The 16,998-nt window shown below is 37.8% G+C and overlaps 1 protein-coding gene across 7 annotated transcripts in view; it reads right to left on the reverse strand.

The window, feature by feature from the left end:
- Window positions 1–16,998, reverse strand: part of Axud1 (AXIN1 up-regulated 1) — a 164,943-nt gene that overhangs the window by 44,816 nt on the left and 103,129 nt on the right. For 4 of the 7 annotated variants that reach the window (XM_071696577.1, XM_071696572.1, XM_071696575.1 and 1 more), the window contains exons 2-3: window positions 11,780–12,968; window positions 1,711–1,940 (exon numbers count right to left, since the gene is read on the reverse strand). In XM_071696577.1, coding sequence (XP_071552678.1) covers window positions 1,711–1,940; window positions 11,780–12,968 — 1,419 coding nt within the window. Of the gene's footprint in view, window positions 1–1,710; window positions 1,941–11,779; window positions 12,969–16,208; window positions 16,514–16,998 lie in introns of those variants that run through there. The other 3 variants (XM_071696578.1, XM_071696573.1, XM_071696576.1) reach the window with 2 other exon arrangements.

Raw genomic sequence — 16,998 nt, forward strand, 5'->3', positions numbered from 1 at the left:
TACACTCACCCCCTTTTTCATAAATTCTACTGCAATATCATCCAAACCCGCTCCCTTGCCGGCTTTCATCTTCCGCAACGCTTTTACTACCTCTTCTCTTTTAACCAAATCATTTTCCCTAACCCTCTCACTTAGCACACCACCTCGACCAAAACACCCTATATCTACCACTCTATCATCAAACACATTCAACAAACCTTCAAAATACTCACTCCATCTCCTTCTCACATCACCATTACTTGTTATCACCTCCCCATTAGCCCCCTTCACTGAAGTTCCCATTTGCTCCCTTGTCTTACGCACTCTGTTTACCTCCTTCCAAAACATCTTTTTATTCTCCCTAAAATTTAATGATACTCTCTCACCCCAACTCTCATTTGCCCTCTTTTTCACCTCTTGCACCTTTCTCTTGACCTCCTGCCTCTTTCTTTTATAAATCTCCCACTCATTTGCAATATTTCCCTGCAAAAATCGTCCAAATGCCTCTCTCTTCTCTTTCACTAGTAATCTTACTTCTTTATCCCACCACTCACTACCCTTTCTAATCTGCCCACCTCCCACGCTTCTCATGCCACAAGCATCTTTTGCGAGAGCCATCACTACTTCCCTAAATAAATCCCATTCCTTCCCCACTCCCCTTACATCCTTAGTTCTCACCTTTCTCCATTCTGTACTCAGTCTCTCCTGGTACTTCCTCACACAAGTCTCCTTCCCAAGCTCACTTACTCTCACCACTCTTTTCATCCCAACATTCTCTCTTCTCTTCTGACAACCTCTACAAATCTTCACCTTCGCCTCCACAAGATAATGATCAGATATCCCTCTAGTTGCACCTCTCAGCACATTAACATCCAAAAGTCTCTCTTTCGCACGCCTATTAATTAACACGTAATCCAATAACGCTCTCTGGCCATCTCTCCCACTTACATATGTATACTTATGTATATCTCTCTTTTTAAACCAGGTATTCCCAATCAACAGTCCTTTTTCAGCACATAAATCTACAAGCTCTTCACAGTTTCCATTTACAACACTGAACACCCCATGTACACCAATTATTCCCTCAACTGCTACATTACTCACCTTTGCATTCAAATCACTCATCACCATAACCTGGTCTCTTGCATCAAAACTACTAACACACTCACTCAGCTGCTCCCAAAACACTTGCCTCTCATGATCTTTCTTCTCATGCCCAGGTGCATATGCACCAATAATCACCCATCTCTCTCTATCAACTTTCAGTTTTACCCATACCAATCTAGAGTTTACTTTCTTACACTCTATCACATACTCCCAACACTCCTGTTTCAGGAGTAGTGCTACTCCTTCCCTTGCTCTTGTCCTCTCACTAACCTCTGACTTTACTCCCAAGACATTCCCAAACCACTCTTCCCCTTTACCCTTGAGCTTTGTTTCACTCAATGCCAAAACATCCAGTTCCTTTCCTCAAACATACTACCTATCTCTCCTTTTTTCTCATCTTGGTTACATCCACACACATTTAGACATGCCAATCTGAGCCTTCGAGGAGGATGAGCACTCCCCGCACGACTCTTTCTTCTGTTTCCCCTTTTAGAAAGTTAAAATACAAGGAGGGGAGGGTTTCCAGCCCCCCGCTCCCGTCTCCTTTAGTCGCCTTCTACAACACATGAGGAATAGTGGGAAGTATTCTTTTCAGATATCTTTTGGAGAAGCCTATGTACTCACCCTTGCTGACCGTTGCTGTCGTAATCTCATGAGATACTCCCGATGTGCTCTCCTCTGTTCTACAGCATGTTCTGCTAGCGAAAACTGACGAATGTGAGAATGTCGGCGAGACATCCCTAATGACGAGCCACCCTGGGAAGGTACGCATGTGAAACCCTGTGACCGTGGAAAGTAGAAAACTGTAACACCTTCAAACTGGATGCCACGTTTGCACTTTGATGGTGTGGCATCTGAAAAATAGATCAAACTCATTAATACATTGCACAGATTTTCATCTTTATAAATAAGCTGCTTCTTGAATTCAAAAAGAAAAAATAATACACCTATAAAATCATACATATGGATGCTAAATATGTATGTGTATCAAAAAATCCACATTCAGAAAATACTGGACAAGATTAAGTATATAGCATTTAGTGATCCAGAAAAATCTTACAAGAAAGTGGAACTAAATGGATTGTAGAATGAGATAAAAGACCCAGTGGGAGATAATGACGTCTATATACATTTAAGTACTTCGATAACAACAAAGCACTTGTGTGAGGCTGCAGTGGACTAAGTAAAAATGAGGTATGAGAGAGCTTCTCTTGTCACCCTAATTGTTCCGAGTATAAAAAAGTAGAAAAAATACTGAAAATGCAGACAGATGAATGAATGAATGCTAATAAGTATAAACAAGCCAAGAATGAGGTGAGGTTGTCAAGGAAACAAAAATGCATTCAATTCTTCTCCAGTTTTTAATTCATGACATGCTGGTCATCAACAGTTATCTACCTATGAATGCCACAGAACATCTGAATGATAAATACAACAATCCTTTACATCCAAATACAGCATTTTGATGGGTGAAACACCTTCATGATTCTGATATCAACACATACATGAAAGCAACATTCTCCATTATCATCTCTAATAGCAGTAGAGCAGTAACTCATCTGTGAGTATTAAAAGTCAAAGGTTACATTTATGCAATTCCCTCATTTTGCAAGGATAAAAATATCTAAGATACAAAAACCTCAAATGCTTAGGAACAGAAAAAATGTAGTGTCAAAGGGTTAAATTTCAGCACTCGGCACAATCAAATGTGTTATCAACATAAGTGTTTAAATCATCTTAGAAACCGCACATTAAAGAAATTACTACCTCTAGAATCAAGTATGCACGTGTACAAAGCATCAAAACGGCATTTTGTGCTGGTGTAAAACTGTGCCAAGCTAAAATGCCTTCTTGAATAAATTTATCTCTAACATAACCTTAAAGTGATAATGCACTGCTCTTCTACATGCAAAATGTGTTTTGAAAATTCCAGCCTTGAATTATGCCATCATAGGGAAGAAATAATAGTATGGCATTTTTGGTTGATTTGTTCTGCTCTCCATTAACATACTTACTGCTGTTCTGACACCTCCTGGATGTGTAAGCAGTTGATGATCAAGGATGAACACTTCTTCCAGCTTATCTCTCATTCTCAGTTCACTTTCCCTGTTGGGCCATTATATGGTACCACTAATGAATCCCTCCTTGACACATAACTCATTAGCTCAACTCTATCTTAAGCGAGGGAGAGAGATAAACAAAGGTCAGGGACTAGTCCATTTATATGTGTACCTAAAGTGTGTTAAAGTAAACTGGTGCAGAGCTAGAACAAGAGTTAGAACCAAGGGCAAATTCTAAAATGATGTGTTAGAAATCAGTGCAATAGATATGTATTGCTATAAACCAAATGTATAACAACACTGTTTTTGGATATGAAAAACACTAGTTTGGATAGTGATGAGATCATACAACTGTTGTCTGGTATGGTATGATTCAAAAAACCTCATGAATACGTGTTTACAGCATCAGATGCGAGGTACAGTTAAAGTCACACAGAGTAACAGAATACCAATTTGCCTGACAGACAAAATCAGTTAAACTACATTCCTATTTTACTCCAACTTAACCAAAATGTTTGAAGGCCATTTGATAGGATTATCTGATAAGGCAGAAGCAACCTAGTAAATCCTTATGTCCCAAAAACCTAATTTCAACCTACAGTACTTCTCTTTCTGCAACTATTTACATCTTTTGTTGTTCCTTAGTTCGGTAATTCCAGTTGTCATCAAGTCAACACACTAAACATCATACATTCAATCTATCCTGTAGCATTTAATATTTCACAAACAGCAAAGTTTCCCTATTTAAAACCTGAGAATCTTGTTCAGATGCTAAAGATTCTTATCTTCTTAGCAGTTACACCAATTTTACAAAGGAAAGATGTGTCCTTGCATGAAGTACAGTTCTCATATCAAGGCATTTCTAAATATACATACGTGAGAGTCAAATCTTTAAGCAATCAGACTAATTAGTTCTTCTAAAGTGATCTTAAAACTTGACCCTATCATCTCTATTCTAATCAGCTGGTTTTCTTTCACATCTCTGGTTAATTCATGTGCAGCCATTGAAGGGTGGGTCACTGGTATCTGTCTCCTTCTATACCTCGTCAGGCTTTGCAAATCTTTGCCTTCTCAAAACTTTTCTAACAAATGTAACAAATTCCTTCCCCATTTCTCTGACACTCAGACTAATATTTTCCTTAAGCATTCTTTTTTTTATCTATTTATATTCTGGCTTCAATCAAGGATTGGCTTTGATGGGAACCTCTGCCTGTGACCGAAGCCTTAAACATACACATATACACCCATTCCTCACTTTGCAAAACTGATTTTCCAGTCTACTCACATAAAATCTACTGGAAGTGGTTCAAAGAAACATGGTATGAATGGCTAAGATCTGGTCTTCAGCCTAATATGTTTGATTTTCAAGTTTCACCAAAACTCCTGTAAACACTTAGCCCTTTTCGAGTATTACCAAAACTAAACACACTTTTTTCATTTATTCTTACAATATGACTAAAATTTCACATTTGAACTATTTCTCCCTTCCATAAAATATATCATTCCTTCCATTCATGAATTATTATTGAGGGTTTACTGACATGTTAATTGTACACTGTTTCCATTTCCAAATTCAAAATCTATTTAAAGCCAAGTTGAAAAGTGGCCTAGTTCTGTAGATATCTTTTTATGAAAATCTTGCCCTGAAGGAATATCTGAAGAGTGAAGTAATAAGCACACACATACTTCATGGAGACAATGAAATGAAGAGGAAAAAATGGAAAGCCCAAAGTATGAAAATACTATGAAGTGGAAATACACGTTTGGCAGGTCTAGTATATCATGTGACTAACAATAAAAAATAAAAAAAAATGTTAAGCAACATATTTCTCAACATACCAAAGGTAAATGCAGCTTCAGGGACAGACGTAGACTCACCCATTCAGATACTGTGGCAGTTCATCACCAAAAGAAAGATATTGTTTCAACAAAGAATGACAGGTTCATGATGTGGTGGGGAAATTATCATGAATACTCTATCTTATATGAACTGCATATACACTTAACATAAACATTTGAGGCTAAGCCACACTAAAACCAACAAAAATTTCTTATACTACAGCATGGAAAGAAACAAAGAAAAGGAACAGCCAGTAGAAGAAATTATCCTCACTGACCTATTCATGGTGAAAGAAGTGGAGACCTGATTCTGAGAAAAATAAAATTCACCCCAACAACCCAAACATTAGATCTCTTGTAAACTTCAGGCAAGAAGAAAAAGAAAAAAGAAAAAATACCAAGAAACTCAACAAATCAATTCAGAAAAACATTTGCCAACATACAGGGACTTGAGTTACAAAAAGACAAAATTCCTTCAAGAAGTCAACCTTAGTTGGGTTTCCCTTCACTTTTTGATAACCTATGGAACTGGGTTTCTTCTAGAGAGAACTTGAAAAGGCAACAGAGCATGTACAACTACGGTTCAAATGTGTGTATGAGATGGGTGTTCATCAAGGAGAGACACTGTGATATATAAAGGTTTAAGATAAGAAGGATATCTAAAAGAACTGATTGGAAATGATGGTGAAAGAAACATGTTTGTAAATACATCATGATCAGAGGTAAACAGGGAGAGGAAGACACCAAATTGACAGCTCCTGCTAATCAGATACAAGCAAACTATCCTTTCACAGAAGGCCTAAACATTCCTACCGACAACTCTGTGCTAAAGAGCAAAGCAAACTAAAAAAAAAGGAAACAAATGATTTTCACTTTGTACATCTTAGTAATCAAAGTTATCCAACATCATGTGCAACACTGGATCAACCGGCAAAAAGTTCTAGATTATGACATTATCCCCCAGGAGTCTGATATTGGACATGATCAAAATAAAATTTTGGGAGATTCCGAAGAGGCATATTGACAGAATTCAAGGAATTTAACAATCTGCATTACCAAGACAATATGGTGCCACAGCAGGACAATCTTGCCTCTCCCAGTTTGCTGATCACTATAAGATTGTTAACGCACTGGGAAAAACCAAAATGTTGATAGGACTTTGCAAAAGCATTTGACAAATGTCAACATGGCACAACTGCACATCAAATGTGCAATATGGGAAAACCTGAAAAATTGAGAGATGGCTATACCACTTTTTCTCTAACATGATCACAACATGTAGTGGGAAACCAAACCAATTCCAATGCCTAAACAATAAATGTTTAGTCCCCCCAGAAACTAAACTTGCACCTCTCCTATTCTTCATTTGTATTACTGACTGATGCAAACCTGAAAAACATTTTCATATCCTTTGCAGATGATACTAGAATAAGAACAGCATAAATATCAAAAGTAGTGGAAGATACTTAAAATTAAAAAGGGGAGTTCCAGTCCTCAAACAAGCTCACAAGAACAAGACACCTTTCAGTGGGAATAAATTCCAAATTTGGTGTGAGGGAAAACAAAGAAATCAAAATAATTAAAAAAATACTGAATGGACAAATACACTGTCATGAACCAACTGAATAATGTGAAAAACTTTGGAGGTTTAATGACCTAACCTTAAGCCAACAAAACAACAGTTAGTGGGATGGATCCTCCAGATTTTCAATACAAAGGAAAACCAACATTAGTACTTTTTACAGTGATATGTCACACATAGAATACTACTGTTTTAATAAAGAATCAGTATTCAAAGAAGTTTTATGGCACACATCAATGTGGTAATGGAACTAAATTACTGGAAACCTGAAATCACCGAGACTGTATTCCCTGAAACACAAAGACAAAATGTATATCATCATCTTTACCTGAAAACTCTTAAAAGGCATGATCCCTTTTCTAATGACACAACAGACTGGAAGACTGTAAAATATTCCCTCTGAAATCCAAATATGCAAATGTGCAGCAAACAAAAAGGAAGAACATCCAAACATTCAGGGCCCAACAATTTTCAACACCTTCCCTGCAACCATCAAAAACACCATGGTATATATGTATAGTGGAGAAGTTTAAGAAGGCACTGGACAAGTACCTACAAAGTGTACCAGGCTGTAGGGGCTGCATGGGCAAGCGAACTGTGGCTTTCAACAGCTTGGTTGACCCATGATCCAACCCAACAGCCTGGCCCCAGCCTTGGCTGTGGGGGAAGAAGACCTCTGATGACTACATCAGGTAACCATCACACTTTATAAACAAAAGTGCATCACCCACTTCCCAGATTCCCAATTCCCAGTGTTTCACATACAGTGCTCATAAAAACATATCAAACAATTTACATACAAAGAAAATAAAAAAGTTTAAAAAACTGTGTTGGCAACAGTAACTGCGAGTCATCTTTCACCAGGGTTTTTCCTGTTTCACTGATGACTCTTTCCCTTAATCCTTTTCCTCTGTCTTGCATGACATTCTAAGTTTATGGCTTACGTTCATCAGCTCATCCGAGAGGTTTCCTTTTCTTTACCAGATGAACCGTGGCTTTTTTATGAAAGTACGCCACTAGTTTTCACCTATTCAAGGAGCATCCTTCTTGTTCCATTCTAGATCTTTTGGTTGGCTTGGTCTCAGGAACCTTCTTGACAACAAAGGAAAAATCCGTGTAATACCTGGTGAATACCAGAAGTTTCCAGAGGCTTTCAGCCCCACAGCCCAGGCTGTTGGATTAGGTAGGTGGTCAAACAAGCTGTCAGAAACCGCAGCCTGTACATCCACATAATCCCTACAGCCTAGCTGGTCTGGTACATTCTGTAGTTACCAGTCCAGTGCACAATCAAATTTCTCTACTGTGCATCCCATTCTGTTTCTGATATTTGAAGGCAAAGTTTTATAGAATCTTAGGCCCAGGATGTTTGCGTTCTCTGAACACTTTCTAAATGCACAATTTCATCCACCTCATTGGAAGATGTTATAATGCAACAATATTAAGATCGAGAAAGAATTAGTGCCTTGAATAATGCCATCGTTTTTTATCTTGTTTTGAGGGTCTGCAGGATCCAGCTTTCCATCATTCTGCATGAGGCAACTGTTGTTTTGTTGTTTGTTGAGGGTTAGGTTGTTAGACACTAATCATAATCCAAGATTTTTCACATTATTCATCAACTTTATGATAATGTCTGTGTTGTTTTTGATTTCTTCATTATCCCCATAACACAGGAGTTGAAATCTATCTCAAATGAAAAGCATGTTGCTTTCAGTTGCCCAGATAGACTTCATTTATGTTTCTGCATAACCTTTCAGCATCATCTGTTGATGCAATTTTCATACTCTTGTACCATCTGCAAAGAATGATATGAAACTGTGGCTTGTGTTTGCATGTGTCACATATAAGAATGAGGAAGTACTGTACAGTTCCTTGGGGCTGAGCTTTTCACTATGGGTACTGGAAATGGTATTGTTTACAACTATGTGTTGTGGTCTGAGTAAAAAGTTGTATATCCATATCCCATGATCGTACTTGTCAAACACTTTTGCAAAGTCTGTGTGAATCACATCAGCATTTCCTTTGTTTTCCACAGTGTACAAAATCCTAACAATGTTCAAGCATACAAGAGAGGCAAGATCTTCTTACCCAGAAAATATGTTGTCCTAGGTTAAGTAGCTTGTTCACTTCCATAAATTCACTCAACTTGCCTCTTAGAAAACATGAATGTAGCTTTACACTAATTTACAGTAGTTTAATTAGGTAATAATATTTCTGTACCCTTATATCTTCAAAGACAATGCATTTAAGTTATAGTTTCTTAGATGGGCTGTCATGTATTTCAGTCTGATTTACCCGTATGTTCCCTGGTATTCTTGAAGATTTAAGAAATGTATCTTCTTTGCTGAAAGGCTTTCAGGTTTAACACATTTTCTTTTGTATCTCTGATTTGTTGGTGTGCATAATTTATAATATTGGGAGGTTTTGGAAATCACCAAGATTTCGAGAAATATCAACAAAATCCTAAAAGGTCTTGACCCACACAAGGCTCATGGTCCTGATGATATTTCAACACATGCCCTAAAATGTGTGCGGATATAGTACATGAACACATGAATTAGTTAAAGATACCACAAAAGGGATGCTAAGAGCCAAGGGAATGGAGAGGGGCCAAATATAATACATATATATATAAGTAGAGAATGAGAACAGGCATTAAAATAGAGGCAAGTCAATGAGTGTGATGCGTAAGATTCTTTGCCTCTTATAAGAAAGCAAGTGGATGACTTTCTACATAGGAGAAATTTCCTGAGAGAGACTGCATGGTCTTAGGGAAAGGAGGTCATGGGTAACTAACCAATGAGACTGAACTCAGCCCAGTTCAAAAGGTAAAGCTAAGTGGACTGTTTGAATCTGGACTACTAGAATGCATTGGACACCATATCACATGGGAGGCTTATCATGAGGCTGGATTACCAAGCAGAAATGAGAGATAAACCTTCAATTAATACCTTCATGGGCATTCTACCTCCAAAGCCTAGGCTGGGCCAAGGCTGAAGGGTTGGGTCATTGGTCATTGTTGAGATTCACAGCCTGCAGCCCTATATAGCCCTAACAGCCTTGGCTGAAAGGGTTATGTGGGCCTACAAGTATATACAATGTAAACTTTGTAGGTATCTGTCCAGGGAACTATCAAAATTCTCAAACGTGCATCCCACAGTGTTTCTGATGATCATTTGCAAGGTACTGACATGTCTCTGGCCAGATGTTTGAGGTGTTCTCTTTTTATGCATATCGCACCTATAGATTTTAGAGGTAGTATTTATCAAAGACTTCCAATATCTCAATAAGAAGAAACAAAGGCTGCAACTTAAGGAGGCCTTTTCTCAGTTGGGTTGAGGTGAGCAGCAGAATGCCACAAGGTTCAGTTATGGGACCATTAATCTTGATCTATGTTAATGACTAACCTGAAGGTTCAGAATCCTACCGGAATATGTTTGCTGATGATGCAAAGGTCTGAAACATGGTTGGGTCATTGGTCCAAATAGCCCCTACAGCTTGGTTGGCCTGGTACACTTTATAGGTATTTGCTCAGTGCACTTTTCAACTTCTCTACTGCACATTATTGTAGCCTTTCAATTTCCTCTACTGACAAGATATTCATACATACTCATTCTAGAATCATTTGCAAAGGATAACATGAAACTGTGGCCTATGTTCATATCATTGTCATGCATGCAAATGAGAAACAAGGGGTACAAGCACAATTCCTTCCTCAACCTCGTGGAGTCTTCAAAGATCTTTACCCCCACAGCCAGGATTGGACACAGGCTGCTGAATTGGGTTGTTGGTCAACTGTGATCCTTTGAGACGTTTGTTAAAATCTGCACATACATCTAATTTTTCTGGTTATTCCTATCTTCTGCACTTCCTGAACTATAACACCATGGTCATATCTATCAAATGCTTTTGCAAAGGCTGTGTAAATCATATCTCCATTTTGTTTGTTTTCCTATATGACTCAACAATCTTATCACACAGATTAAGCAAATGAGAGAGGCAAGATCTTCCTGTCTTCAAACCATATTGTCCTGGGTTATGTAGGTTGTTCAATTCCATAAATTCAGTCAGGTTACCTGAGGGCTCTTTCCACAACTTTAATAAAAGTGAAGTTAGTGCTACTGGTCAAAAGTTTCTTGGGACTGCTTTGCATCCATTTTTATAGAATGGTGCAACATGAGACTGTTTCAAACTCTTCAGGTTGATCCTAGAATCTAGACTTTTCTCCAGAGTATATTCAGTGATTCTGCATTAGATGCTTTGCATTTCTTAATGAAGCTGAGTTCCAGAGATCCAATCCTGGGGAAGAGTGTAAGTACAATGCTCACAATTCCCCTCTCAAAATGCTGTGATGTGATGATATCTGCTAAATGTAAAATAAGAGATTCCTGATAAGGAAGAAGTCTGTTAGGTCATTTATCAAGATGGCTTCTGGCTCACTCAATACTGATTCATACTGCTATATTCAAATCTAACTCACTTCCTGGCATTCACAAATAAAAGTATACTTTTGTGTTTTTGGGAGCTAATGGAAGTTGTGGTCCTCGATTTGCATTTTGCATACGAGAAGATAAATATAGCATGTATACAACCCCAGCTTTTGGAAAGCAGACTTTGTAATGCAGATTATGTGGGCTTTCCAGGATGGAGTAGAGGATACTGTTATGCCCAAAATGTTTGTTATTACATAGTAAAATAATCTTTTGAAACTGATAAGAGGAAAAAAAGTAACTCTTATAGATATGACACTACTTTGGCACTATTCAATTTAGCTAAGTTAAGCTAGGTTACTGTTTCCCCATTCTATGATACAAGTGGCATACCATAACCCTAACAAAATCCAAACTAAGAGTCTGGGGTCTCCAGATACTAGAAAAAGTGCACATTTAATAAGTATCTGATCTAGATTTTTTGAGTTGTGACTAAGTTCAATTGAAGGTCAGGTGTGATTTTCAATGACAAGACAGTCTGAAAATGGACAGCAAGACATAACTTCAAAGGACAAAAGCAATCGCTAGTTGTGTTTCAAAAAGAAAAAACTGGAAACACACTCCATGAACAACATTACAACTTCTATCTTAAAATCAATTCTTAAACCTTCCAGTAGGCTTCATTAAAACCAAAACACCTGTTAAATATTCATTTACCTACACATAACAAGACTTCAAATATCCTCTGGCCCCTCTTTCTAGAAAAAACAATATGTCATGCTTACCTTCATGTTCTTCGCTGGCTTTCCTCTTTAAGCTACTTCTTCTCTCGAGCTGATCCGTAGAACCATTAAACACAGGTTTTCGTGGGACATTAAACTCTTCGTCTATCAAGCAATCCCAATTTTGCTCAGTATCGCATATACCATCCTGGTGCATACAACCATTCTGACAAGCATCACCATGTTCCTGATCTTCACTATAGCAAGACTCCCCTGCCTCAGAGTCAGTATCCCTTATGGTGTCCAGATCACCAAGTTCACCATCAACCGTATCCTTTGTATCAGGACGGCCATTCTCACACGCGGACAATACCTTGACATCATGATCCTTTTCATATAATACTGAATGTCTGGATTTTTCATTTTCATTGTCTACAACTACCTCTGTTCCCTCTTCTTTCTTACCTACTATTAATTTCCACTCATCATGTTTACTACATAATGTTAATTCCTTTTCAACATACTTCTCAGTCAAGGAATTTTTATCAATACCTTTATAGATTCCACCATCTTCATCAACATTTCTCTCATTTCCACAAAGTGCATCATGGTCATTTTCAGCTCCACACTTCTCATCTTTATCCTCACTACCTACTTTCTCAATAATTTCTCCCCTTTGCACTGTCTCTATACTGTCATTCACCGTTTCTCTATTGTCAACTTTACATCTTTCCAGTTTATCATGTAACGCCTGTTTAACATTTGCTGAGATAACAACACTCTCTTTAACTGTGTTCACATTTTCCTGCATCGTTACAGGAGAGTCAGTATTGCTTTCAGTCCTGCTTTCAACAGTTTGACACTGTTCAGAGTCTCTGCGAATTCCATCTGTGTCAGGTAATTTGTCTTCAACGACTTCTTCATTACAATTTTCTTTGGACGCTTCACTTTCATTTTGTAATTTGATACAATCACAGCCTTCACTTTCTTTATTGTCATCTGAGCGGTCATTCGTCTCATTATCACATTTTTCTGGAGATGAGAAAACAGTATTTCCCATGCCACTGTCACTACTTGCACAGCTACTCAAATCTGCACTACATTGATTCTCTGGAGTTTCTTGTGCTGGTTCTGCCTTGTCCTCACCGTTCCCACCAACTGCATGCTCTGCCTTCTCCTCACTGGCCCCCACAACCTCCGATGTGCTGCTCTGTGGGCTTCTACTAGTCTCTTGTTCCGACATAGTAAAGGCCTGTGAAAGATAAAAGATGCTGAAAATTATTCTTTTTTCTAAACTGAGAACAGTCTCTTACAAAACAGAACAACTGATAAGATACCAATACTAAATTGAGTCTGATTACATCTTCTAACTTCTAAATTGCAAAAAATCCTACTTACTGCTGTCTAGTAAGATAAAGATCTTCAATACACAAATTTACTATGTGATTTTCATTATACTCATGAACTTTAGATAAGAATGATGTAAAGTCTTCCTCTATACACAAACTCTCTGCAATTCGATGGAAGCATAAGACCACAAGAATCATACATTTCTTACATGTACCAAAATTAATCAAATGCTGGGTGACCAAGGAAATTATGAGAGGTTCTCATAGGCTCTGTCACTTTTTTCATGTGTTTTACTTACAGTATTTGTACTCTAACCCTTTTCATTATCAAATTATCAACTTACTATAAATTGTGGAATACAGAAAAAATTTAGTCAATTACTTATGGTTCCTTACTTGCTTTTCGTCAATTATACTTGGTGAATACCTGGTGAGTCTATGGGGGTCTTCAACCCTGACAGCTCAGGTTGTGTTGGGCTGGGATGGTGGTCGACCGAGATGCTGGAAGCCACAGCCTCCAGGCCTACGTAGCCCTCACAGCCTAGCTGGTTTGGTACACTTTGTAGGCACTTGTCCAACACACTCTTAAATTTCTCTTCTGAGCATCCCATAGTGTGTCTGATAATATCAAGCAAGGTGTTGAAGGGTCATGGGCCTGAATGGTGTTTTCTCTTTTTGTGCATACTGTACCTTTTGATTTCAAAGGTAGTACTTTAAAGTCTTTCATGCCTGCTGTACCAGCAGGATGCTATTTCCAAGTGTGAATTGGGAACCATATCTTCGAAGAATTTCCAAATACAGATGATACACCTCTCCCATATGCAGTACAGGGAGTATAACAGCCTCAAAGATTTCAGTCATTCTCAGTAATTAAGCTCTTTTACCACATTAATATTGATATCTGAAAAATCTATGAGCCCTTCCTAATTGTAATGTTGTCTGCAATTAGCACCTTGAATATAATTGGTTTTTCTTCCATTTATCTTATACGTCTACAGGATCCAGCCTACCATTCTTCTGCACGAGGCAACGATTGCTCTGCTGTGTTCACTGAGGGTTAGGTCATTAGATATTACTATTCTGAGGTCTTTCATATTATTTAACTGGCTTATGACAATGGCTGTGTCTGTCCAATATTCTGTGTACTTTTATAATTTCTACATTTTTCCCCATATTGGTGGAGCTGAACCTATCTCCACTGAAAAGCATGTCAATCTCGGCTGCCCAATTAAAGACTTTGTTTATGACTCTATAGCCTTTCAGCATTCTCTATTGATATGATTTTCATACTTATTCTTGTATCATTTGCAAGTCATGATCGCTGTCAGAGACAAGCCCCCTTTTGTTCTTCACAGGACTCCAAGCTCTCAACCTCCATTTGTGTCAAATTACTGCGCTACAATTCTGGCTTTGAAGGTTTCATGTAATAATTCTTGGTTCAACCATACTTTACCATTTCTTCTTCTTATAGTGTTAATCATTTTTACTGTCACAATATGGATTCGGAGACTATTCCATATCTATACAACCCAACTAGCAAATGAGTCCTTATGGTTCTCTGAGGATACAACTTGAAAAGATGCTACCAAAGTAAGTTAGCATTCTTCATATCATATCCTACCATCACAAAGGAGAGCCTGTTAAATTCAATGGTTAGATTTGTAGCATCACTTGACTACAAATTTGCCCATATCAATAAGGGCGTCTGAACTAGGATAGCAAAGCTTAGAAAGATATAAAAGCTGATAAATTCTTTCCACTGAAGGATCCATATATATTCAGTAAGGTATGACAAGATAACATGCATGTTTATTCACAAACATATAACTAAAAAAGTTCTGTGCCTCTCAATATAAGACTAACTTATAAAACCAAGGGTAAGTACGATGTTTAAAAATATCACAAAGCATCTAATGGAAGTGGTTCAAAAGCACATCAATAGACATCTACCATTTATGAGAGGTAATTCAAAGCACTGATGAGATGCAGAGGCACTATGTGATTCTATGAAAATAAATATGCACGAGCAGGGAGGGCTGATCAGGGGATAATAATTTAGAAAACCTTGAGATAACCTTATAAATGAAACTCTTACACTTAGAAGAATCAACCTAGTAAGGAGATGATGCAGAATATCATTCCACGACATGACAGATTACGTCATACACTGCAGAGTTATTCTTAATATTTGCCTATAAAACCTAAACAAACTTCTCTAAATAGCCAAGTCATGGTATATCCGAGACACTATACGGTTAACCTAATAAAATTAAGTAATACACGTAAATAATCAACACAACACAATCAAACCTCACTAGAAGTCGAGATTTCTCATAACCAATGATAATCTAGACAATATAAATCAGTCACGCTCATGGAAATTCACTGATAATGTAGCGCAAATTATAAAGAAACGAGCATCACTACCCAATGCAAAGCAGGAGCTAATGATAACAACACATCTACCATGACATCAACTATTCTGTTAGATCTGTATATCCGTAACTTCTTTTGGTATTTTGTGTGTATCAACTACTGTTGCACTAACTGACTCTATTTCTCCTACTATATATAATTATCATCTCAAGCATCACTCAATCAAATACAATGTTCCAAATGTATTTCTGGAATCATTACAGACAATGTAGACAAATAACCATGTAATGAGGAGGTAGACCAAGTGTAATGTGTCGTCCACCATGACAACACTAAGAGAAGTTGGCAACCCCATTATATCTCATGATGCACATCTTTCCCACTTATTTACACTCACTGTTATAGAATTTATGGAGGAGTTTGTTCTTCCACAATAACATGTGTTGTTGTTGTTGTCCTTCCTGATCCTAACAGTAAATACAGAAATACGTGACTCTCATCTGCAACACTGACCAACTGGCTGATAAAGATTGTACTCACTCTTATCATTTGTAACCTTATCATAACACAATATAATACTGCTTTGGATAATGACAGGAATAAAAATATATATAATGATGATGTCCATCGATCTATTTCCCGTAGTGGAGGACTCGACTGGGTCGTGTATGATGACCTTGATATCTACTACATCATTCATGACTTACAATTCCTTATCATTATCCACTTCCACTTGAACGCAATCATTAAAATAACTCATGACTCACCCAGACATGCGGGTAATGCAGAAAATCCACCTAAACTTCCATGATCTAGACTCCAGCAAGTTTCACCCCCGCTCCAAAACACATACGACTTATATCAAGCGTCTCAAACCTGCTTTTGTACGAAGAAACATTCCGTTGTGATCATTATCACTCACTTACTGTGCAAGACCATTTCTGGCGAAATGTTTCCTCTTGTAGGAGAAGGAAAGAGGAGAAACTCGACGAGTTGTCCCGACCTTAACAGAGGCAGTGTTTTCAGTTACACTGGCCCCTCGCAAGACCTACCTTCGAAACCTATAACTTGTATCCACAACAAACACATACATTTATACATTTCCTATATGTAACTCAAATATATATTCATAACACAAACCTTGAGGGTTATTACAGTGACGATAATATTCCCAAACTCCTATTTACGTTCTCATTATTTTGGTATATGGAATATATAGGAAAGCGAAGACATGCCACAGCATTCGAACATCAATCAAATGACGGCTGGGTTCCATGACGTCATCAGTAGGCGACCAATCAGGAGGCAGACATTTTGACGCAACAAACTAGACCCCGCCGACCCACTCCTTAACTACCTTCCCTTTAAATAAATATAAATCTTCATTGCAAGACGATTCTCCTTAGAAAACAGCTGTCATCTGCACCCGCAGCCGTGTAATCTCTACCTACAGATATCTTCCTTTCCATGTTCATTCCGTCTTTAACGTATTTAACTGAATATTCCATAACTGAATATTCCAGATATGTTATGATGAACGCAGACAACACTTGCTCA

Source organism: Panulirus ornatus, chromosome 59, assembly GCF_036320965.1.
Source record: "Panulirus ornatus isolate Po-2019 chromosome 59, ASM3632096v1, whole genome shotgun sequence".
Classification (NCBI taxonomy): Eukaryota; Metazoa; Arthropoda; class Malacostraca; order Decapoda; family Palinuridae; genus Panulirus; species Panulirus ornatus.